This window comes from Meriones unguiculatus, chromosome 15 (assembly GCF_030254825.1).
Source record: "Meriones unguiculatus strain TT.TT164.6M chromosome 15, Bangor_MerUng_6.1, whole genome shotgun sequence".
In the NCBI taxonomy this organism is placed as follows: domain Eukaryota; kingdom Metazoa; phylum Chordata; class Mammalia; order Rodentia; family Muridae; genus Meriones; species Meriones unguiculatus.
Window position 1 is genome coordinate 12990371 of NC_083362.1, and position 25839 is coordinate 13016209.

The 25839-nt window shown below is 39.9% G+C and overlaps 1 protein-coding gene across 2 annotated transcripts in view; it reads right to left on the reverse strand.

The window, feature by feature from the left end:
* L3mbtl4 (L3MBTL histone methyl-lysine binding protein 4) overlaps nt 1-25839 on the reverse strand; it is a 438827-nt gene that overhangs the window by 253566 nt on the left and 159422 nt on the right. For both annotated transcript variants that reach the window (XR_009586410.1, XM_060368214.1), the window contains exons 6-10: nt 20338-20442; nt 19251-19386; nt 16719-16810; nt 15056-15210; nt 13604-13680 (exon numbers count right to left, since the gene is read on the reverse strand). Coding sequence is in view for 1 of the 2 variants with exons in the window: in XM_060368214.1 (XP_060224197.1) it covers nt 13604-13680; nt 15056-15210; nt 16719-16810; nt 19251-19386; nt 20338-20442 (565 nt within the window). In the remaining variant the exon portion in view is untranslated. The remainder of the gene's footprint in view (nt 1-13603; nt 13681-15055; nt 15211-16718; nt 16811-19250; nt 19387-20337; nt 20443-25839) is intronic.

A 25839-nucleotide genomic window follows, 5' to 3' on the forward strand; every position in this document is an offset into this window, starting at 1 on the left:
GGTGTACACTTAACATGGGTGACATATAGTTGGTGACTTTCACCTCCGTAAAGTAACAGACTCCTCCTTTACAACAGGGTCCCCAGAATCTCTCCACTCTGTCACCTGGGAGGCCCTGAGGGCACCTGTGCCGAGCCCAGCTGGAGCAGACTTGCTGTAAGCTCTTCAGAGTGAGCAGCGGTGTGCATTTGCAGAGGCCCTCCAGCCTGCAGGAGACCAGCCTGCAGGAGACCAGCCTGCTGCCAGGCTGGTAACTAACAGTCACCATGGCTGGCAGGGCTTCCTGCCCACCTGCCCACTTCATGAAGGAGAAGAAGGGGGCAGGGTCTTCTCATTAATTAACCACACAGCCTGCTGAAGGAAGTCTCCTGGCACCATTCAATCTGATGAAGAAGACATGCTGATCCATAAGGAACAATGTACAGTCATACACACGCACAAGCTTTCAGCGATTTTTACAAATGGCTGTTCCACTCTAGACACCAGAATAAGAAAGAAAAGTACCTTTCAGCTGGCAATCTATGGGGCGTTCTTCAAGGGAATTGGTTTTAATTTTATTTTTATAATTAGCCTACGCCGTATCAAGCTTCCCGGTGTTCTCCTCACACATACTGAGCTTTAGTTAGAGGCTAACCCTCTACTTCTCTGCCCCTCCGTACACACACTTGCGCCTTGCACTCCCAGGGCCACAACTCGAACTTTCACTGCACACGTGTTCTATAGCCCTTCTCTTCCTCCCTCCTCAAAGTACCCTCCCTTTCCCCTTCCACGGGGCCCTTTTGAGTTTCCGGGCCTCTACCCACACTCGAAAATTAAATTTTAGCTTCCGAGAAGTGGCTCCGTGATGTTTCATCAAAGGCTGGGGATAGCTTTACTTAATCAAAGCACCTGATTTGCCCTACTTATCAGGAGCTGATTCTTTTTTTTTTTTTCAATGCAGTTTATTCAGGAACCTTGAACAATCATCTGACCCTGGGGAAAGCCAGCCCACAGCTTAAATAGCCTCTGGGTAGCCAACTCAGGCGTGCCACGTGGGCAATGCAGATAGGTCCACATACATGGAAGCAAGCCAGATCCTCGGCCTTAGCCAAATGTGGAATTGTTCGTGACAGAGAGCACTCACCACCAGAGAAGAGCATGTCTGATTGCATGTGGGTTGATACCCCAGGTCCTGCCTCTGAGAAAAAGGTATCGGATGGGTCTGATGCTCTTTGGGTGGATGACACCTAAATGAACATCGGTACAAAGTCCCAATTTATTTCTAATATCAGAGATCAGACCTCTACTCTTGCCTGATGCGTCTAAAACAAAAAGGGGGAACTGTAGAGAGCTGCGGAATGCTGTGCCTTAAAGAAGGAGCTGATTCTTAAAAGAATGTTACCTACCCTATGGACACCATTGATCTCAGTGAGACATGATCATCCTCATGGAGAGGACCACTACTTTTTCAAATGGTTAGAAGGGTTTTCTAAATGTCTGTTTATTACACATTGTTCATTTTAGCTATCATCTCAGCCAAAGCTTCTCCCAAGGAACAGAAGGCGGCTGGCTTTCAGTCTTCTGTGGAACAGCGATGGAAGCCGTAGCTTAACACTTGGACATGTATCCAGGAAATAAATTCGCATTTTACTTTTTACTGTTTCATGTTTACAAATGGTCCTCCTTTCCTCCCTCCCTCCGTCTTTCCATGACCTCCCCCACCCCCACCCCATCCCTGTTATCTGGATCCCAGGAGAATCTGCCTAAACACACAGGAAGCTACAAAGATCAGCTCAAACCATTCTGCTGTCAAAAGTTTTAATTGCCCCTGGAAGTGCATATGCTTTGGCAAATAAAGAAAATACACTTTTTTTTTCTAAAAAAATTTAATTGGAGACATAAAGTTTTATAATCTGTAAACATTAACATATTTATGCTTAAACACGTTTAAAATCCCTAAGCCTAAGTAAGGTTCAAAAGATAAATTCACTTACCGTAAAATAATTCCAACTAATAAAGTTTGGAACTAATTGCTATTAGAAACAAACTAACCAAATGGACAATGTTTAGTTTTACTCTTACTGTGCTTTGTTTAAAGTGCTAAATACATATTGGGTGAAGAATCTCTAATTTAAAATCTATAATGTAAAACATTTTGTCATGGAGCGTCTTCACCTTTCCATCAATTAGGAAAGATAACCTTGGTCAGTTTTGCATTCCTGTTTCAGGGCCATTTACCTCCACAGTTGAAGATTGCTCCCTTTTCCCCTGGCTTTTGGAGTTGCTGATGAAAGAGCTGAGATTATTCTGACATTCCTGCTTTGTATGTGGGTTGTCACTTTTCTTTTAGGACTAGATGTATTTTTCAAATCTCGACTGTGATATGATGTTCAGCTTGTTGCATGGGTTTGGAGCTCTAAATGCCTCTCTTGCTTGAAAGTCTAATTCATTCTCTAGGTTTGGAAACACTTTCTGCTATACTTTCATTAAATAGTCTGTCTATTCCTTTTGACTTTATCTCTTTCAGTTCATATCTTCTACCCAATGAACACCAGGTCTGGCCTCTGAAATATATCACAGAATTCCTGGAATTCTTGGTTGTACTCCTTAAGTTTTTCCTTATGTATTTCTGAATATATGCTTGTTTCATCTTTGGCCTCCATTTTGAATTTGTTCTTCAAGGCCTAGACTGGTGATGGGTTTCCTGTCTGACTGACCATTGTTTTCACCTGCAGTTGCTCTTTTGGCTCTTTCCTGACACTTCAATTTTCTTCCTGAAGTTTTCACCCCTATTTTGCACTTTCTCATATAACTTAATGATCTAGTCACTCTGGAGATGGTCTTGTCAAGGTTTGAGGCAGATTCCCTTATTCCATGCATCTGTGTCTTGGCCTGTTATGTGGTCGTTGGTCTGAATTCTTTCTCAGACATTTCTGTTCTCTCTGAATCTGAGTTCTGTTACAGGGGAGCTGGGGAGTTGAGGGTGGGTCAGGGTAATTTGTTGTGTTGTGATAGTCTTTGTTTCTTTGTTGTGTGTTATGCAGTGATTAGAATGGATTTGCCTTCTGGGTATAACTTCCCCTTCTCCCTACTCTTTTTGGTTGTCTTGTTTTCTGTGAATCTTCCTAGAAGGAAGTCTGCACTAAATTAAGCTGTGGAGACTGGAAAATGTTGTCATTGATTCCTGGCTAGGATCCCTGAGATTATCCTGTCTTGGCAAGGTGACAACAGGACTTCCTGTGAAGGCTCATGTTGATGGCCAGGATGTCTCAAAGGAGTCAAATCTCCATCACACACTGAGCCTTGTGAAACTCATGGTGCTGAAGTCAAACTTCTAGTCCCAGCAATGAATTCTGTGATAACTGGAATCAAAACCTAGCAAGATATGCTCACAAGTGTAATAGCAGCATGAATATTATTGGGTAACTACTGATTAGATTTAAGGCCCAAAACACAGGAGGAAAGTATAGCCCAGCTATAAATTTGACTAAGACCCCTTTGTTGGGGAGTTTCCGGGCTCCAGAAGTGAAACTACTGTTATTTTGTTATACAAACATAGTATCAAACTGGCTCTGAGTTTGTGTCTCTCTCTATATCTGTGTATTACTGCAACTCTCAGTCATCATCAGTAAACCTTTTTACATAGTAAAAGAGAATTCTCAGCTATAAATGGGACATTTATATCACACATCCTTCTCTGAAGAATCTGAGAGCATAAAAGAATAGCAAGAAGAAGACTTTCAGAGCCAAGGACAGGGAACACTGAAATGAAATAGCGTCTTACGGGTGTGAAAAGACCAGTGCACTCATAAATTCACTGCAACTGTGTGTGTCTGCCAAACTTGTCAATATTCCACCATAGGGTGGAAGAGCTAATGAATCTTCAACCCTAGCTGTGGAGCTACTCATAACTGATGGCTGCTAGGAGAGAAGGGTCACTTTTATTTAAAAGATGATTCAGTGGTTCAGTTTTATTTAATCTCTGGCGGGTTGTCCATGCTACAGTGAATGGCCAAACCCACATGTGGACAAAGATTGTACAAGTTAGATACAATGAGTTATCAAGATAGAGAGACAGACAGACCAGAGACAGACACAGAGACACAGAGAGGAAAAAAAAGACAACTAGGAAGAGGTGGGTAAGTAAAGGTTAGTTTTAGGAGGAGTTAGAGAAAAGATTGATGAAGGTGAATATGATCAATATACATTCTAAGAATGTGTGAAGTTCTAAAATAATTAATAAAATATTATATTAAAATAATGCCCACACAATAATTACTTCTAGTAAGATTTTCCTCAGGAATACAAGATTGGTATAGCATGAGAATTAGTCATATACTATCATCAAAGTAATAGAGTAAGGTGCCATCTTATTTTTTAAAAGTAAAGAAGCTAAAAACAACAAAAAAGAGTTATTTCATGTGATCAAACCTACAAAGACTATCATATTTACCTGTAAAAAACTGAAATCTTTTCCCTAAAATTGGAAGAAAGAAAACTGTATGATTCTATAAGTACTGTCCAATGGTATCCTACAAGGGCTAAATTAGACACGAAACAAGTCATTCATAACACACAGTAATGAAGGAAAGTATCTCCATCTGCACATTATATAATATCACAGATAGAAAAATCCTAAGAATTGCCCAAGGAGAGTTTAGAATAATTCAGGAAAGCTTCAGGATAGAAGATCAATATGAAGAAACAAACTATATTTTAATACTAACAATAAACAATCAAAAACCAAAATCAATAAAATTTTCATTTATAACACCATAAAAAAGAATAGGCTCAAGAGATATGACAAGAAAACAATAGACCATATGGATACACATAAAAAACTTTTCAACAAACTATTAGCAAACTGAATCCAATAACACGTTAAAAGAATGGAATAAAACAAAAATCAAGTAGCCTCCCCCACCAAGAATACAACCGTGATTCATCTCAGAAAAATCAATCAGTGGAATGATTACAGGAAAGCACAAAAGAGATAAAAGTATCAAACCGCCTCTATAGATGCAGACAGACATTGGGTAAAATCAATTTAGGTGCGCTCATTTTGTTTTATGTGGGAAGGGGCTGTGCACAGCAGGAGGTGGGTCACGCAAGTAAGTGTTCAGTGGCTGTTAGTGGAAAAGTCTCAGAGAAAAGGAAAATTCCCTTAACGCAGCAAGAGCACTGACTTAAAGTTAGCATCATATCATCGATAAGACGTTTGAATGTGCTTCATAAGGAACAAATCAAGCAAGCTCCATGTCCAGCATTACACTGCAGACACAAGATGAACAATTAGGCAACAAAGACCACCAAAAAGCAACCACACTGCAAATGAGAAGTAAACGTTCCTCTTCGGACAGACAACATGACTGCATGTCATGAAATACTCAGGGACACAACTTAGACATGGAGTGAATAAATTAATTCAATAAATTTTTAAGGTAGAACATGAATAAACAAGATTAGACATGTTTCCATTTGATAATAATAATAGCAGGGTTAAGAAAACAATTCCATCTATAATGGCACCTAAAAAAAAACCCGCCCAATAGAAAATTTAATCAAACTGAACATTTTAAAAAGAGTTGCTAACTGAAAACTAGAAAGCACTGAAGAAAAGTCCCAAATAAATTGAAAATATCTCATCTTATGGATCAGAAAACTCAGCACTAAACATAGTATTTTCCAAAGGAACCTACAGAGTTAATTCAGCCTTATCAAAATGACAAGTTATTTCCCTCAAAAGAACCAATCCTTAAATTCACATGAGTGTTAAAAGGTCTGAGTAAACAAAACAGTCTTGAAAATTAGGAGTAAATTTGAAGAACTCACAATTGATGGTTGTAAAATGGATTGCAAAGTGATGCTGGTACATGAACAGAAATATTATCTATATTTCTTTTGTATTTGTTTATTGCACTAGAATATTGCATAGTATATTTGCATTTGTTTCATGCAAGAGGAACTGTGACTCCAGAAATGAACCCAATCTTCTATGGTAAATTTAGTCTCAAAAATGCTACAGAAATGATTCATAGGAAAAAGAATGGTCTCTTTAGAAATGGTGTTTGGAAACTGGATCACAGATTCAAAAGAATAAACAGCACCCCTACTTTGTGTCATATGCTACAATTCATTAAACACGAGCCAATGACTTAAATATAAGAGCAAATAATATAAAAGCCACAGTTGATATTTTTACCTAATAGTTAACAATAACTCCTCAGACGTAACAATAAAATTAAGAGCCACAAAAAAAATAGCTAGATAATGTAATGGTGGTACATCAGAGGAGGCTGAAGTTTGAGAGTGAGTCCACCGTCCTCATGCTCCCCCTGTAGAAATCGGGCAGGTCTTTGTGACGTAAGGCTTAGAGGAAGTTCCATAAGTCACTGAGGCCACAAGATGCTTGGAAGGGGACCAGCTGAGTTCCTGCTAGTGGGCTGTTTTAAAATGACAAGGCCTGCCCTTGTCTCGCATCTCTCTGCCCTTGTTCAGGCTATGTCATGTGCTTCTCCTTACCTCCCAACCACTGCCATCTGCTACCTAACCCCTGCCATACATGACACAACCCTCAACTGAAGTGAACTGACTCAGATGCCATGCCATGAGGCCTCCAAAGTGCTGCACAAACGTTTGTTTTCATTATAAATTCATCTTCCTCAAATACCACATTATAGAAAAGTGAAACTAATACAAAGGACAATATCAAGAATGTGAAAATATAGACTCAGCACTTAAGAGCACTTGCTGCTCTCCAAGAGTACAGGAGTTTGGTTCCTAGCACCCACTTCAGGTAGCTCATATCTGCCTGTAACTTCAGCTGCAGGAAATGAGACTTTCTTTTCTGGACTTGGAAGGTATCTGCAAGCATGTGGCATACACATACACAGACACAAATACAGACTTAAATAAAAACAAATCCTTTAGAAAGGATGTGAAATGAAGCACATAAAATAAAACATTTTCAAACCACCTGTCTGTCTTCTATCATAATACATAATCACCCACTCAGAATACACAAAATTTTAAACAACAATAATGCAATATTTGAATGCTAAATAATAAAAACACAAGGCAGTTTAAAGTGGATAAAGGATCTGAATAGACATTTTCTCCTGAGAAAATATGCAGGTGGCAGACAAGCACATGAAAAGCTGTCTAACAGGAGTAGTTGTTGAAAAGCAGAAACCCAACAAAAAGCACAAACCCTACAAAGATTCAGCAGATGGGCAGATTAGGCTTCATCTGGGCCCTCTAGTAAGGGAAGTGGGGACTGCTTGGACAAGGACTCACTTGCTAGCTTTTCCATCACTTCCCCCTGGTGAGACTGCCTCACTGGGCCACAGGGGAAAAAGACCTGCTCAATGAAACTTGATGAGCTGGGTAGATGGGAAAGGGAGCTCCCCTTTTCTGAGGAATAGGCAAGAAGCAGGGGATGGAGGGAGGATGGGACTGGGAGGAGAAGGGATAGAGGTACAACCAGGATGTAAAGTGAATAAAAAAATAAATTTATTTTTTAAAAGCATAAACCCAAACAAAACCACACTGTGTTTCTACTTTGTATACAGCAGGATAATTTAGAAAGGAAGGAAAGGGAGATTTATTCAATGGGGCCACATTGGGAAGAGAGACAATCACATCTAGGGAACTCCCCCAGTCCACCTTTGGGGTCCTGAAGTGAGATCTAAGTTTAAATAGAGAGTCAATTCACCAATCATTATGTAGGTTCCAGTCTTCTGTGAGATGTTCTGACCCCCTGTTAAGGCAGTGTGAAATCTCTTTTTGAGAGGTTCACCCCTCTGGCACCTTATCCTTTTCTCAGCATGATAATCCTTTAACCAAAAACAAACAAACAAAAAAAAAACAAAAAAAAAAAAACAGAAAACAGAATATAGAAAAGAAGAACAAAAATCCCATTTCTTTCAGGAACGTAAAATGGCACAGATACTCTAGAAAAGTTTCTTAAATATTAAAGACAAAATTACCATGTTTGTTCTTGCAATTCCCTTCCTGGATATATAAATATGATAAAGAGAATGAAGATGCATGTACAAATAAAAACTAAACACAAATGCTTTCACGGCATCATCGTGAACCAAAGGGAGCAACATCACCAAACACTCATCAACAGAGAGGCAGAAAAGTACACTCTGTGTTAGAAAAGTCAACCAGGAGAAGCAGCTACTCACTACTCCCATAACATTCTTGCACTATTGCACACTAGGCAGATCTTGCAAGATCATTTGTTACTGTAGTTTGCAGACTGGGAAAGGATCTTCACCAACCCTCTGACAGAGGGCTAATATCCAGAATATATAAAGAACTTGAGAAGTTAAACAGCAACAAATCAAGTAACCCAATTTAAAATGGGGTACAGGGCTAAACAGAGAATTTTCAATAGAGGAATTTCAAATGGCATAGAAACACTTAAAGAAATGCTCAACATCCTTGTCATCAGGGAAATGCAAATCAAAATGACCCTGAGATTTCACCTTACACCCATCAGAATGGCTAAGATCAAAAACTCAAGTGACAACATATGCTGGAGAGGATGTGGAGAAAGGGGAACCCTCCTCCATTGCTGAAGGGAATGTAAACTTGTACATCCACTCTGGAAATCAAACTGGCACTTTCTCAGACAATTAGGAATGGTGTAGTTCACAAGAGTTCACATCTGGGTAAGACTGATGATGCCTTTTATTCCATGGGGTATACTTAGGAATATACATACACAAATACATACATACATACATATATATATATGTATATATATACACCATATATATACATATATACACACATTTTATATATGTATCTATATATGTATCTACATAGATATATATACATATACATATATATATGTATATATATATGTATATGTATATATATGTATGTATCTAGTATCTCCAATACTAGAATGAAGCTTCCAGGGTGATAGCAGTTCTCTTGTCCTATGCTATTATATCAAATTCGGTGGGTAACCAAGGGCAAGGGCACTCACATTTAGGGGATCTTTGGGGTCCCACTGAGCAACAACTTAAAAATAAGCTATATCTGCCCGTGGGCTTTTATTGTTGGCATCCTATAGTATCTAGGAAATGCATAACCTCTTTGTGGGTAGCTTTTATATCTCATATTGTGTGTGTGTTTGTGTGTGTGTCTATATATAAGTTACTGTTCTATTGCTGTGAAGAGATACCATAGCCTAGGCAACTCTTATGGAAGGAAACATTTAATTTAAAGCTTGCTTATAGATTCAGAGGTTGAGCCCAATATCATCACGGTGGAGCGCATTGTACCACAGAGGCAGGTGTTGTTGAAGTAGCTGAGAACTACATCATGATCCACAGTCAGGAAGAAAGAGAGAGACCATGGGCTAGGCATAGGCATTTGAAACCACAAAGCCCACCCCAAGTGACACACTTCCTCCAGCAAGGCCACACTTCCTAATCTTTCAAATGGTGCCAACTACCTGGTGACCAAGCATTCACATATACTAGCTTAAGGGGTGGGGGTGCTTCTTACATTAGAAACTGTCTACAGTAGTAAGCTTCTGTTTGGCATTTTCAAAGGTGCTTAGTGTAAGTCTTCCCTCCTCACACTCCCTCCACTGCCCTACCCCACCCCATCTTCTGCCCCTCTTAAGCCTTAGTTATTGCTGCATTATTCCCCTTTGACTCTTCATAGCAGTGGAATTCTATCCCCATTTCCATGACATCCCACCCATAGCCCTTTAGCTAGTTTTCAGACTTCTACAAGCACTCCAGTTTTAACATGTGTCAAAGGTAGCATGTGTATATGAAAGAAAACATGGAGAATTTGTCTTTCTAAATCTGGGTTACCTCTTCCAGAATGATTATTTCAAGTTCAATCTATTTGCTTGTGAATTTCACAATTTCATTTTTATTTACAGATGGATAATATTTCATTATGCGTATGAGCCACCTTTTTATTACCCATTCCTCCATTGGTGGACACCTGGTTTGTTCTCATTTTCTGGCCATTGTGAACACAGATAAGGAGTATTTCTGTATTATGATATAGAATCCTTTGGGAGCATGGCGGATCATATGGTAGATCTATCTCTAGCCTTCTGAGCAGCCTCCGCACTGATTTCCAGAGTTGCTGCACCAGCTTCCATTCCCTCCAGCAGTGAATACGTTCAGTGAAGCTTTTAATACCACTCGGAGAGTTCCAGAGACAAAAGCAAGAACTGCAACTTAAAACCTTCCATGCAACAATAAAATCAGTGAATTAAAAGAAACAAACTAGATTTCTCCATGTTATCTGCCCTTAAGTTTGTGGTATCTTCAGCAAGTTGTGGCAGGTAATGTGGAGAAATGTAGCCCAAGGATGGGGCAACTGGATCTAGCGAGTACTCAGCTGGAAGTCCCACATCTACGAGATACCATTTGTAGTGCTAGAAGGTGCTATATATGCTACCAAGGAAGAAGAGCGATCATCAATATCACCCCGCCATGAGCCTCGCAAGCTATAATAATGACCCGCCTGCAAGACACGCCGCCTGGTGCAAAGAGGCAAGAGAGCAATAAACCACTTTATAATTGAAATTAGAGCCTCCTCCATGAGATGGAACCCGTACTTTGCACTGGCATTTTCCAGACACTGCAAGGCAACTGTGAACTCGGAGACTGTGACAGCATGCACAAGACCTGCACAAGCTCAAGCCAGACAAAAATCCCAGCACGGAGGAGGAGACATAGACACCAAGTCCTATCCTCAGACAAGAAGCTTTTCACAATTGGTAGTTTCTGGAAGAAGAAAATCGGTTTTTGTCAATACAGAGACAATGTCAAAATACTCTAACACAGGCCCCAAGGCCCAGAAAAGTTAATTAACAGAAATCAGCTTTTAGAGTGTGTGTGTATGTATATGTCTGTGTGTGTATATGTGTGTATGTGTGTGTTTTAAGAGAGCAGAAAAAAAAACCATGAAGTTGGTTGGGTAGTGGGGGAAAGGATATAATCAAAATCACACTGAATTTTATTTCACCTCAGCTGCACGGCTTACCATAAAGAAAACAAGCAAAGATGCTGGGAAGGATGTGAAGAAAAAGAACCCTCACTCACTGTTGGTGAGAATGTGAATTCATGCTACCCACAACCAACCAAGGACCATGCACGAAGATAACCTGGAACCCTGTATGGATGTAGCCCATGGCAGCTCAGTGTCCAAGTGGGTGTCCTAGTAAGGGGAACAGGAGCTGTCTCTGACATGAACTCATGGGCTGGCTCTTTGATCAGCTCCCCCTAATGGGGGAGCAGCCTTACCAGGCCACAGAGGAAGACAATGCAGCTAATCCTGATGAGACCTGATAGGCTAGGGTCAGAGGGAAGGGGAGGAGGACCTCCCCATCAGTGGACTAGGGGAGGAGGATGGGAGGAGAAGATGGAGGGAGGGAAGGATTGGGAGGAGCTGTATCCTACAGCTGGGATACAAAATGAATAAATTATAATTATTTAAAAAATTAATTAATTTTAAAAATTAAAAATACATATATAACCCAGTGTAATCCAGTCACACACTACTTCTGTGCCTACATTCTAAAGAATAAACGTCAGCTTGCAATAGCCACACCCACATACTTCTGTTCATCACAGAACAGTTCATGCTAACCAAGCTGTAAAATCTACCTGCATCCCCATCAAAAGACGAATGGGCAAAGTGTTGCATCTATACACTATGGAGCTATGAAGCAAAATGAATTTGTCATTTTCAGAAAAACAGATTTGAAGTTCATCATGCTGAGTGAAGTAAGAGGGTCCTAGTGAAACAAACACATCTCTCTGTTACCATGGATGGAACTGGTGTTGCTGAAGAGAAGAGCGTGAAACTAAAGCACAGATTCCTAGGGATAAAGAAGGGAGGAGGCTTAAGGACATAAAAAAGGTCTGTGCCAGGTAAAGTCTCAGAGCTGAGAGATGTGAAGCAGACACAAGCCCCCATCCCCAGTCCTGAAGCTATCTCCAACAGATACTCAAAATGGAAAATTTTGTTTTCCTCAGCAGTCTCACTGGGAACATGAACCACGTGTAAGAGCAGGCCCCATGCCCAGCAGCAGACAGCCAACACAAAACAAACTCAATTATATCTTTGGAGGTTATTTCATACTTACATTTTTCCTTCCTCTCCTTTTGCTTATATATTATGGTTTCCAATTTGTTTTTTTTAGGGGTTTTCTGTGTATGCAAATATATGTCTCAGTGTCAGTATGTCTTTCTAGTACATTTCCTTTGGCTCTCTTTTTATTCTGTTTGTCTGTTTGTTTATTTGTCCTATTCTGTTTTGTTTGTTTTTATTATTTCATATTCCTTTTTGTATTCTTATAAAAGAGAGAAAGAAAGGGTAGAGATGTAGGCAGGATCTGGGAGGAGCTGCAGGAGGGGATCAGAATATATTATACAAGAAAAAAAAACATTTTTCAATTAAAAAGGGAAAGTAATAAAAGGACAAGTGTGACCTAATTCATTATATACTCATTTGGAAGTGTACATAAAATATCCATGACTTACAATAATATTAAAAGTTTTTAATTGTTTTGTCATTTCTTTTTAAAATATTTTATTTATTTATTCATTCTCTCGCGTTATATCTATCTATCTATATCTATATCATGAGTGGTGCTCTTTCTGCATGTACACCTACAAGCCAGAAGAGGATATTAGGGGGTATAGATGGTTGTGACCCACCATGTGGTTGCTGGGAACTGAACTCAGGATCTCTGGAAGAGCAGACAATGCTTTTATCCACTGAGCCATCTCTCCAGCCCAATGTTTTGAATTTTTAAAAAGACTACAAAAGCCCATAACTATCCATGTTAAAATAAAAAAAGCTGCTACAATAAAGATGCTATGTCCTGTTTTCTACATTCATTCTTGTATATTAGGTATTGAAAGAAAACAGATTTCCCCTTAAACATTTGTGCTAAAGGTGCTTAAATTAAACAGTATCTGGTCTGTCCTTTTTCTTATTCTATTTATTTATGTATTTATTTATTTATTTATCTTCCTGGTATGGTGTTAAGGCTATTGAACCCAGGATTTCTGGTATGCTAGAGAAGCCATCAACCACACACTTAAAACTAAGTTAGTTTTAAGTTTGAAACAATAAAAAAAAGATGTCATACAGAAAATCTCTAAATAGTTCTCAGTATTTCTGTAATTTTAAACAGTAACTGAGAATTGGACTCATTTATATCTTTGGTTAATCCGTTGGTCTGCCTTTTTGAAAGGTGTCTGGCAAGACCAGGCATAGATGAAGGCTTACTTTCCACACTTCTATATGAAACTATATGTAACTACAAATTAAAAGATATTTAATAATGATTTGATTCATGAATTACATTGTAAGTTATATACCTGGAAACAGCTACTTTCACCAATGGTAGCCAAGGACTCAGACATGGTGCGAGCTAAAATAACTTTTTAAAAGATTTCTCAATGTATTCTATAAACATAGTCCATTAAGGCTTTAGACACTTGGTGGCTGACGGTATTTCCCAGCATTTCTATCCACTCACTGTGAACTGAAATACCATTAACATAAAAAAAAAGAATATCTACCGGCACAGACAGGACTTCAAAGAGCAGCTCTCTCTCACCTGGGGGTGCCACCAGAGTCCGTCCGTTCTCCTGACACCAACCAGCTGGCCGGACATAAGGGCTGCTAACATCACACCTGCAAAAACAGGAAGCTGTGTTCACACTCACAGTGTTGAGGGAAGAGTCGGTTCCGGTTTGAGCATGAAATGCCTCCCATTCGCCTACAGCTTGGGCGCCCTCCTGACAGCACTGATTTTAAAGGTCGAGGAGCCTTTCAGACACGGTGTATACCTGACAGATGTAGGACCACGGGAGAGGGCAGGGCCATTCAAGCTGACCCTTATTCCATCCGGAGGGTTCAGCTTCCTGTAACAACCACAAGCTGCCCCATCACCACGCCTTCCCCGATCCTCTCAAACACTAGGTCAAAATAATCCTTCTTCCCTCAGCTTGCTTCCATTGAGACACCACTATGGTGATAGAGCAGGAACAAGCCCACTCAAAGTGATGACCACGCTGGACATCAAGACATCCCACAGGGAACCGCACTTCATAGTTAGCAAACAGTAGAAAAGACTTCAGAATCTGAGCCTTCAGAGCTGGTTACAAAACTTCTTCCTTGTGCAACTTTCTTGAAATTCAAAACTACAGAATGAGGTGGAAGGGATTAGCAGGGAACCGATGTGGATGTGGGTGACCCTCAGGGTGACTGTTTTAATGACTCCCTTCCGCGTGCTCTTGCTCCTAACAAAGCCAGCTGTGAATAGGGAATTCCAGATGCGAACAGGAGAGCTGAATCAGATCCAAGATGGCGGCACTTCTCTTCCTTTCACTTTTCAAAGGACTTGGGATAGTCTAAGAGGCAGACAGCAACTACTCTATGCTCAAAGGAGACAGCCAGACCCCCTTCAGGCACATGAAGCTTGGGCAGGGATTTTTCAGTTGTTCAGGACTCACACAGGAAATGTGACAATTTATTTTTGCCGCTAACTATTCCATATCTCAGGGTTTTATCCAGTAAGCCTTTTCAACTTGCGCAAAGTCAGTTTAACGGCTACGTTGGCACACATTTTCTCTCCTCCCACAGGCTTTCAAGTCACTCACTACCATTCCCCTTCGATCTTTTGTGTGGGAGGCTGCGGCCAGTGCCTTTTGGACCCCACCCCCATTAAAAAAGAATCAACTCTTGCGACTTCTTAAGTTTCTTTCCTCAAACGTATTTCGTTACAATGAAATGAAATATGAGAACAAACCCTGAATGGTTTCCTTTGCTTTACCAGAGACACCACTGGGTAATTTCATCTATGATGGGAAAATGTTGGGGTTGTGGGGGTCGGGGAGGGGGGGTAGAGGCTCTTTAATCCAACGACCCATGTGGAAGAGAGGCAGGGAAAAGTCACCTGGTAAACTCTTGATGCGGGCTATTCTGAAAACCCTGGCAGAACTGGAAGGATGAGTTCTGAATGTCAAGTGTCAATGTGTGTAAGCACATGCGTAGCCCGCTGCCTCACCAGTAATCGAAGCTGTCCTCCCAGCTGTCAAAATGGACTCGCACGCGGTCTTCCACGACATCAGCAACTGTCGCCACACACACCGAGCAAGGGTTCCTCTTGTCCACAGCCTCCAGCTTCAACCCAACCTGAAACTCCTTCTGCGCTGGTCCATTCTGACACAGGGAGGCACAGAACCAAACAGGTCAGCCAACAGGACGAAACCACTGTGGGGATTTCTAGGTCATTTAAGAGCTAACAAGGTCAACACAGTATCAACGCTTGCTTCCCTGACTCGGAAAAAAAAAAGCAGGCAAAGGCTCCCCCACTGATAACGAGGGCTGAGGACAGAAGCCCCCCACTTCCTTTCCACTTGAGTTATATATAAGACCATCTTTCCCTTATCACCTTCATTTTTCCATGTTCAGTTCTTAGAGTAATGTGAACTGATTATGAAAATCCAGTGTTTACTGAACATAGTTGCATCAAATGAGAAAATGTATCATCCACTCCCCACAGGCTAATGAAATTTCCAAATATCACTATTTGAAGTGATAAAGATTATGCTCTTTGGCAAAAAGAAAAAAATTGTTTAATTTGATAATGGGATTCAAAAATAGTACTTTTTCAATATTTAAAGAATGTATTATTTTATGAAAAATTATAGCTACAAATACAAATTATTTAAATGCCTATTTATTTCTAGCAGAATATATAGATTATAGCTAATGTAGCTCTTCCTGTGATATGAAATAGCTATAATTAGCCAGCGTTGGAGCTTTAAAACACATACAATACCAGGGACTAGAAGATTGTTTCATCTGTCTATCTTTATTATCTATCCTGAAGCCTGATTATTTTTTTAAAAAAATTATTTCACTGGATTCTATTTTTAAGGCAACATCATATCAGTAAAGTCCATTTTCTTAACACACAAATCTATAAAAGACACATAATCTAAGCATCTAACATTGATATCAAGACCAGAAAAGTGAAACCTGTAGAATTTCAATAAGAAGTATACTAGGTACAGGACCCTCAGTGTGTAGGGCCTGGCTAGGAAACCAGGCAAAGGCAGGGAGAGTTTCTAGGGAGCAGAGCCCAGTCCTGGCTTCAACCTTGCTTTATTCTCTCCCAAATTCCCACTCACTGCTGAGTGCAGAGAATGGCTAAGCATTTAACTTTCATCCTCCACTGAAGGTTCCCTGAGTTGCTGGGATACAGAGCACGAAGACTCTGCTCTAGCCAAATCCTCATACAGCCAAATCCTCATACAGCCAAATCCCCATAGAGCATCCTTGCTTAGATACATCTGTGATATACGTGTGACAGAGTCTGTCTGGAGTATTTACTAGTTTCAAAACACTAAAATTAAGTTTAAAAAACTAACTTGTTGCAAGCAAAGAGAAAAAATATCCATAAACGATATTTTAAGAAATTTTAGCAGGCTTATTTAAATTAAGTTTTCCGAATATTTAATTGCAATGCTGAATGGAGGAAACAAACAAACAAACCCAACAAACAAAAAAAAAGCTATATGCCCAGGGGAGATTATGTAATAAATTAAGTTAGGAAAGGTAAATGCGATTAAATCAGAATTAAAATATAGCAGAGTATAAAGCAAATTTTAAGAAATTTAAGCTCGGGGGGAAATAGGATTTATAGAAAGGAAGAAAATACTCACAGAACTTCTGTTTCTGAATAGTTTCTTAGGAGCATTTTGCAATTTACAGGCCTTCAAGTAATCCATCCAAACAAATCTATCTTTTCTATAACCTAAAAAAAGAACATACTTATCAAAAACACCCACAAAATATCATCACATATATTTTAATGTATTATTATTCCTAGTTTTAACCTTCTGCTCTATAGTCAAAAAGTCCCTAGCTCATCATGAAAGATTCATATTAAAATCTCCAATTGTTTTAAATGCTGTTCAAGTGCCTTCAGATGAAAGGTGTTGAGTATACTTGTTATAGTATATGTCTGTCCCCACGGATGATTACTGTCCACTGAGATACGCTGTTGCCCCTCCCCCACTCTGTGATGGGTAGCTTCGTTCTCATAAGGCTTTTTAAGGAAGGGGAAAAAGGGTGAGATGAGAGCCCCAGCATGGTGGCCGCTCACCAGGAAGCCTTGCCAGGAAGACCACAAGAGGTCCTGCTTCCTCTGTAGTTCAGCTGGACAGATGCTCAGGAGAAATTAGAAACCCCTGCACGATCCAAAGGCCTTCCATAGTTTCAATAGCCAATACTGCCAAAATCCAGCTTCCTGTTCCCAATCTTTATAAATTACTCAGTAAAAACGTCTGATTTTTCCCATCCATGTGACCCAGGTGGTCGAGAATCTCAGAAAGGAAGCAACGCCTGCGCAGACTGATTGGTCGGCTGGCTAGGACGTCAGTGCTGAGAGAAGGTTGAAATGTGGCGGGTTCAGAGGCTAGTTTCCTAGTGCTAGTGCAATTGCTGCCATTTCTCCCTCGCTTCTACACCAGAACTAACACCCTGTGATTAATAGACTGAAACCTTTGGAATCTGTTAACTTTGCAGGCTACTGGCTTCCACCAACCTGAAAGCTAAGCATGCCATCAGATAGCATCTTGGGTCTAAAGAAAAGCTTCCCCCATATCACTCTAACTGCCTCTCTGATTTACTCATCAATGCATTTTAAACTTGCCTTGACTTAGGATTTTCTCTGTTTTGTAAAACTATAAAAACTTCATGAAATCACTTCCATATTGAAACAAGGCCTTTTTGGGCAACACAATTCTGTCTTCTTGGGCCATGGTCACTCAAAATGGCAACAGAATAAATTATCTCTTACTCCCTCTAAGGCAGTGGTTTTCAACTTGCCTGATGTGGTGACCCTTCAATGCAGTTTTTCATGTTGTGTTGACCCCCAAACCATAAATTATTTTTGTTGCTACTTTATAACTGTAATTTTGCTATGGTTATGCATCCTAATGTAAATACCTGATATGCAGTATATCTGATATGCAACCACCAAAAGGCCCTCAAGCTCCAGGTTGGGAATTGCTCCTTTAAGATGAGAGCTGTGATTTCTGCATTGACACCTGAAGTGGCTTTGGTTGTGCAGGATCAGTATTTTTGTACTGAATTAAGCCAATGTCTTCACAGAGTTCAAGATTATACTCACACATTAAGCTTTACTTTCCACCATGGTTCTCCAGCAGTCTCTTCAAGGTGGCATTCTGGCCAAGTACCCTCCCATACCAGGACATCAGCTCTGGCTTTTGCTCTTGCCTGGGGGGCTAAGAGACTTTCTTATTGTGTTGATGTGTCTGGGATCCTGTGACTTCAGAGAACCTATCTCTACAACATCTGAAGGAATTTCCTCTGGGCTTTACTTAGTCCTTCCCTCTTCTGAAGGACACCCCCAGTGAAGCCTGAGATTTTGTATTTTCTGATTCTCAATACCCACTACAGGTCCATGCTAATGGCTCCATAATGCCTATTGGACAGATGTTCCCACTGTCACCAGCTCTCATGAGATCCAGCAGTTCAGAAGACTGACTTCAGCCCCAGGCAGATTCCAAGGGATCCCTGAGTTGATTCTTGAGAACAGAGAGACTTCACACCAAATCCAAAAGATGCTGAGGTTATTCAGCTACCTAATGCCCAATCAGGAAACTATGGGCAGCAGTTGGTCATGCTAAGACCAAGGTGTCTCATAGCAAAAAAATAATCAGCCTTAACTGCCTGGCTCTGGCATCTCACAGGAAACAAAGGACAGACAAAAAAAAATTATTTTCTATCAAAAGAAAACTGATCATGGCATTTTATAGTCTCATTCTTTCCATTATTTCCAAATTTGCAGCAAATTTAGAGTAAATCAAGTTTCCTCCCTGTGCAGTATCATTGATAGAGTGTGATATTTCATTTCCACCATGATTTTGCACATCAATTTCTTAGTATAAGGAATAATAAACTATATATATGATCAGGTGCTGCCAAACAATTATATTTTTATCCCAAATTCCTAATCAGAATATTTGACTTAGAAAGATAATACGGGCTTTTCCTTTACAGTCATCTCCAAGGTGTTGTCATGGTCTTAGTCTCTTTGTAGATAAAACTTTCATTTGGAAAATCAATTCACACCAGGCTCCCCTGTTAGTATTTCATGAAATGGTGTTAAAATAAAACTGAAATAACAAATGGCCCTTTGTCCATCTGAAAAATGTGACTCAGCTTACCCTTAGGGATATGCAGTTCGTGCTTGGTCTTTTCACACCAACCAACTGGGTGAATGTCAGGGGAACCAGCATTGGTCCAAAAATCATAGCAGCTTAAATAACCATCAAAATGGAGTCTCAGTCGGTAACCACACACCTGAAACACAAAGTTCACAATTGTTCACTAAGTGTCACATACATAAGTGGGCTCAGAACTGACAAAATATTCCAGTGTTTACTCAAAGCCATCAACATGGACCAATCCATCTATCCATCCAAACATTTTTATCAGAGAGCAAATGTATATGTGACATGATATATGATTAAATCAAAATTATGATGAAGAGTTATCTAGAACTTTCTGCAAAAAAAATATATATCCTTCAGACTGATCTAAGAATCTAGGGTCAGAACTAATGTTTTTAATTCAGTAGCTGCTAAGTATTCATTTCAGAAAACATATCTTCTGCTGATGAGCTTAAGTCCTACCTCGAGAGAGTAGAGGCTGAGATACGGAAAAAATTAGCATGTGGACCCAGCATGTTTAATACATGGAAATAATGCAAATCTCAGAAATCCATCCCCTAGACAGTCTGTAGACCTCTAATAGTGATTGTCATCACATAGAACATGTGACTGTGTCCTCTGATTTAGATACTTTCATTAGACATCTTTTATTGATTTAATAATGTGTTGAGTAACCATTACAATTAAAATCCATCTATTGTTTAATTAATGACAGTTCTCTTTATATAACTTTCATAAAATGAGTGTATTTATATGAGTGTATACTCACAGAAATGGATTCATATACGGTTCTTATTAGTTCACCTAAAATATGAATAATTCCCTAACAGTTGGAAACAACACCATGAGAATCTTGAATTACTACCAACTTTAGCTAAAATCAACTTTCAGCTAACTAAAAGATAAACACTAGTTCATAAAGAACTCACTAGAAAATTCATCTTAAGAACAAAATTATTAAGAAGTATATTGATTAAAATAATGGCCTGGGGCACATTTATGATAGAAGGTACTGAAATTTGTTGTTTTCTAGATAATGCTCACCATGTAATTAGCCCCAGGAAAAACCACCCTGTCTTACCTCAGCTACAGAAAGCACACAGAACACAGACGGACGTCTGGGATCAATGCCTTCCAGTCTCATTCCCACCTGAAAGCCATTTTCATGCTCCGGAAAGGATTGATCCTATGAGAGTTCATGATATGATATTATCCACAGAGATTTCTTCACAATTTATTATAGAACATTTTATGCCATTGATATGTGGAATCTAAAAATAACAGGAGTCATAAAAACAGAATAGAAAAGTAGCTACCAGAAGCTGGAAGGGGGATGAGAGGAAAAAGAAGCTGCTACTCAAAGGCTCAAGTCTGTACTTACACGGTAGGAAAAAATGGTAAGCATTTAAAGTAACAACCTATGTGTGATATACATCATGGTGTGACCAATAATTATATATGGTTACAATTTGTCAAATTTCTGAAGTGACAGAAATTTAAGAAAGAAATTTACCATGTAGTTTGAAAGCTGAATTTTTAAGGTATAGTATTTATATTAATTCCTTGATAACTTTATTCATGCATATAATGTATTCCTCTCCCAATTCACCCCAGGGCTGCCTCCTGCCCCTTCCTAACTTCATATCCTTTCTTTCTCTTTTTAATAACCTGCCAAGTTGAATGTGTGGTGCCAATAAACTCAAGGATGTTGAGTCCCTGACTGGAATGGTTGACCTACAGGTGCCATACCCTTAGAGAAAACTCAGTCTCCTTTCTCCAGAGGCAATCAACTATCAATAGGGTGGCAACTAGGGCTTAGGGCCTGTGCATCTGGCTTGCTCTTGTGCAGTGTTCACGCAGGGCCACCACTGTGACTTATCAGCTGCTGTGAGTTCATCAGTGCAGCATCCCTGTGCAGTGCAGGAGTGTCCAGGAGACACTGTTTTGGTCTGGCCCTCCCCAGCCAAGGGCTCTTAGTCTTTCTGTTCCTCCTTCCAAGACAATACCTTTCCCTGGCATGGTGGGAGCGGTACAGATGTCCCATTTGTGGCTGTGCTCTCTGTACGTTGACAAATTGGGAGTTTCTTCATTACTTATGGTTTACTATACAAATAAACATCTTTCTATGGTCTGAGAGCTACACTAACCTGTGGGTTTAGAAATAGCCACTTGGATGGCTGTTTGATACTACATCTACTTGGGAAAATGATAGTAATAGGTTCAGAAGCTGAATTTCTAAAATATCCTTTGAAACAGTTCATCCATGACTTTCTTATGAACGCATTCACTCGTTTTGCTAACACCCACCATTCCTTTCTATGCTCTGGACTATAACGCTTTGCTGACTACGTGGGTGATCTGTCTGTGGCTGGACAATATACTTTGCTTGTGGTGACTTTGATATACAGAAACCTTTCACCCCAACAATACGTCCTTGTTGTATGACTAAGGAAGGCCCTGAATTCACAATTCTCCTGCTTTCATGTCCTGAATCCTGTAGGCCACTTTAAATTTTAAGAAACAAATACCATTTTGTATCACAGAAAATAGGGTCGATATGAGAGGAGGGGGGCTCCCCTTTTCTGAGGGGAAAAGGAGGGGAGAACGGGGAAGGAGGAGGAGAGGAAATGGGAGGAGAGGAGGGAGGGGCACTCTTAGGATGTAAAGTAAATAAACTGAAATAACATACAATAAACAAAAATAAATAAATAGTGTGGGAATTCCTGGCAAAGGGCCATTAGGGCTCATGGCCTGAGACAGCTTCTGTGGATATGACTACAGAAAGTATATGACCTGACTTTAGAGAGTCTTCCTAGAGAGGAACAACCATTGGCTGGCTCAGAGATGATATGGAGGAACTGATGGATTGCACAAAGCCATATAACCTGCCATCTCTCCTGGAACAAACAAGTCTGCAGCCTTCAGTTTGCTTTCACCCTACTCCTGCTGTCCCTGTGGTGACTCTACACCAATCACCTCCTGGCATGAACCCCCTGCCCTCACCCACAGGCTGGACCCTTGGGAGGAGGAGCAACAAAATAGTATTTCAGAAAAGTTTCAGAATACCAGGGAAACCATGGATTCAGAGCAGGATTCATGCTCATAATGTATGAGCATAACGGCAGAGCATAATTGTATGCTCATAATGGCAGCAATTATACAGAAATAAACATTTCCATTTGGCTGAAAAAAAAAAAAGAGGTAGAAAAGGCATGCAAGGGGACTCAGGCTGCCACGTGCAATAGAATAGGACTGGCTTTCCCTTTAAGGCAGCAGCTAATGTTAGGCAGAGACTGAGCAAGCATCCACAATGGTGGCAGGGACTGGGACTCGGAAGAGTACAGTCCTAGAGCAGAACCTGCCGCATCACCCCAACCATGGCAGTCTGTTGCCCCACTTGCCATGGGCTCCAGGAGGCACACAAAAGCAGCACTCCCATCATCCCAGCAAGCTGAGCCCTGCATGACATCAAGCCAGTCTTCCTATTAGAAATCCCATGTAAAGGAATTCAGGTTCCCCCCAACCTTGTGTTAGTAAGCAGGGAAATGCTTCCTGTTAGTTTTGGTGTCAAACCATTCCCAGCGGTCTAGCTGTGTGCTATAAATGAAAAGTGAGACGTGGCTATAACCAGCCACTGTGCTTACTGGAGGATACAAGCCAACAAGACACAGGAAGAAAGGGAGAACAGTGGAGGAGGGGGTGTCCACTCCCACCTGCCACCTCTGCAACAGAGACAATATTTAAGTGTTTTAATGTAACACGTTTTTGTCTATATTTGCTGATATACTAGTGTGTGTGTGTGTGTGTGTGTGTGTGATGTCTGAGTTTCTTTTCTTAGACCTTGTCTTTTGATTTTCTGGTCGGGGTCTGCAGAGTTTTACTCTTGTTTTGCTGTAATTATGGTTTTTCTCATTGCCTTTTATTTATAATTTTTTTTAATTTATTATGGCCTTTATTTTGTATCTTTCATCATTTCTGGTTACCGTTTTCTTACTTTCGTTTTTGGAAATCATCTTTTAAAATATTTTGGTGAGTGCTGACTTCTGCCTCCACCATTCCTGCAGTTCTTCTCAGAGCTGCACGTGGTATAACAGGTACTTGGTTGTATTCCATTTCTGAACCGAGCCCCCATTATTAGCTTCTGTCGCCATCGATTCACCTCTCTGCAGGTGCTAGGGATCAAGGACACACTTTTCCCTGTGCTGATGCTTCAGCCTACCTTAGGGTCAGCCCACACTGCTCAATTCTACCCACCCCAAATCGAAGTTCAAATGATACCATAACTCAAGGAAGACGGGAGATTTTGAAACCTCAAGCCAAAAAACAATATTCATGAAGTCTGGTTATTACAGGCCTGAAAACCTACTCATGCATAGGCTACCTCCGACAGCGATAGCAGAGATAAGAATGAAAGGACTGTGAACACTCCGTCGACACAAGGCCACACTTTGTGTTACACCCAGGCCCATTTCAGAGTCTACACTGTCTATAGACTGGGAATGACAGCAGAAGGTGTACCCTGCATATGCAACCATGTACGCCTGTCTTGGTCTTACAAGACCTCAAGGAAAGTTGGGAGTTTCAAGCTCCAATACACTACACACTGTCGGCAGAGACTAACTCCCACCAAACAGTCGAAGGAAAACTTCACCATGAATCCAGTTGGAAATACATTCAACTCCTTACTGTGACCTGATCTCCCCTGTTACATTCTCAAAAAAAAAAAAGGAGGCAAGTTAAAGGTACAGAAAATATATTCAGTGACATAGTTCAAGGAAACTGCCCACTACTTGGGGAAACATATTGATATTCAGATACAAAGATTGTTAATGAGCTCAGGAAATTGACCAGGAAAGATCCCTTTCATTGTATATTTTAGATAAAGTGTCAACAGTAAAGAACTGAGAAAGAATACTGAAACTGCAGAGAAAGTACCACTCATTTTTCAAGGACACCTGAATAATAGCAGGTTTGTCAACAAAAAGTGTGAAAACAGGGGACTAGAGATGTCAATTACAATGTCCTAGATTACAATATACAGAACAATTATTCTATCAATATTCTTCTCATAAAGCAGATTTCAAGTCATAAAACACAGTGAAAGTTGCTGCATGTTGGTAAAGGGAACAATACATTCAGAAGACATACATTTATTGAAAATATGTACACCAAACTTCATGAAACAAACCCTAAGTTGAACTATGAGCATAGAAGTTCTAATACAAAAACAGTGGGTGCTTGCTCTGACCAACTGATTGCCTAGCTCCAAGAAACTAATAATAATTTCACACTAAACTGTACTATAGTTAAAATGAACTTAACAGAATCTGTATAATGCTCTACCCAAAATGCATTGCAGTATACTCATTCTTTTCAACTGCTCATAAAACTTTCTACAAAATAGAACAGATTTTAGGCAAAAGCCAAGTCATTACCAAAGGGAAAAAAGAAACAATGAAAATAATTGCTCAAAGCTCATCAGATCATAATGGAATAAAATTAGAAATCAAAAGCAAGAGAAAGGACAAAGAGTTGATAAAAATATGAGATTCAGCAATGACCTTACAATTGTTAGTGATTCATTGGCAAAATCAAGGAAATGGTAATGTCCTAGGATCAAATGAAAATGAAACATGAGAACCTGTGGGTGTAGCAAAAAATTATAATCACATTCATAGCCATAAGAGATCTCAAATAAGTCACTGAATGATGCATCTTAGGAGCTCATAAAAACAAGAGAGAAAATGAGAGAAAAGAAGACAAATCCTCTTGCATTAGAAGGGGAAGGGACATACTAAAGATCAGAGCAGAGATTAATGAGTTAGACTCTAAAAGAATGAGTCACAGGATCTATGAACTGATTCTTTGAAGAGATTAATAACATTAACAAGAGAAGCCCTTAGCCAAGCTGCCCAAAACAAGGAGAGAAGGATGGTAATAAAATGTGTGTGTGTGTGTGGTAAGAGAGACCAAGAAAGAGAAATAGACATCATTGAAATCTGGAAGATTGAAAAATACACACCTTAATAATTTGAATAAATGCAAATACATGGCTATATTTCTAGATACATATGACCTACAGAAATTGAATTTGTATATCTTAAAACTAAACAGATAGATAACAAGGACTAAGCCTGTTTTGTTTTGTTTTGTTTTTTTTTTAATTCAGATCCACTGCAGCACATTTCATCAAACTCATAAAGAACTGTCACCAACACTCCTCTAACTTGTCCACACCACGGACGTGAGGGACATTGCAGACTTGTTTTACAAAGTCAGTATCACATATACTAAAACTGAACTCACGTGCAAGAACAGTGTAGACAAGCCTCTTTAATGAATGTAAGTAGAAAATCTGTCAGTGGCTGAGCATGGAGTGCATTCCTAGAACACTGGGGCAGAGGCCAGAGGGCTGTGAGTTCAGGGGCCATTCTGGGCTCCAAGACAATATGTGGAGACAGTAAACCAATAAAACAGTGATGCAAAATGAACTGAACAAATCAGCAACACATAATGACCAAGTGGGTTTCTCCCAGGGGTACAAGGGTGGCTCAATACACGCAAAGTAAAAATCAATATTGTG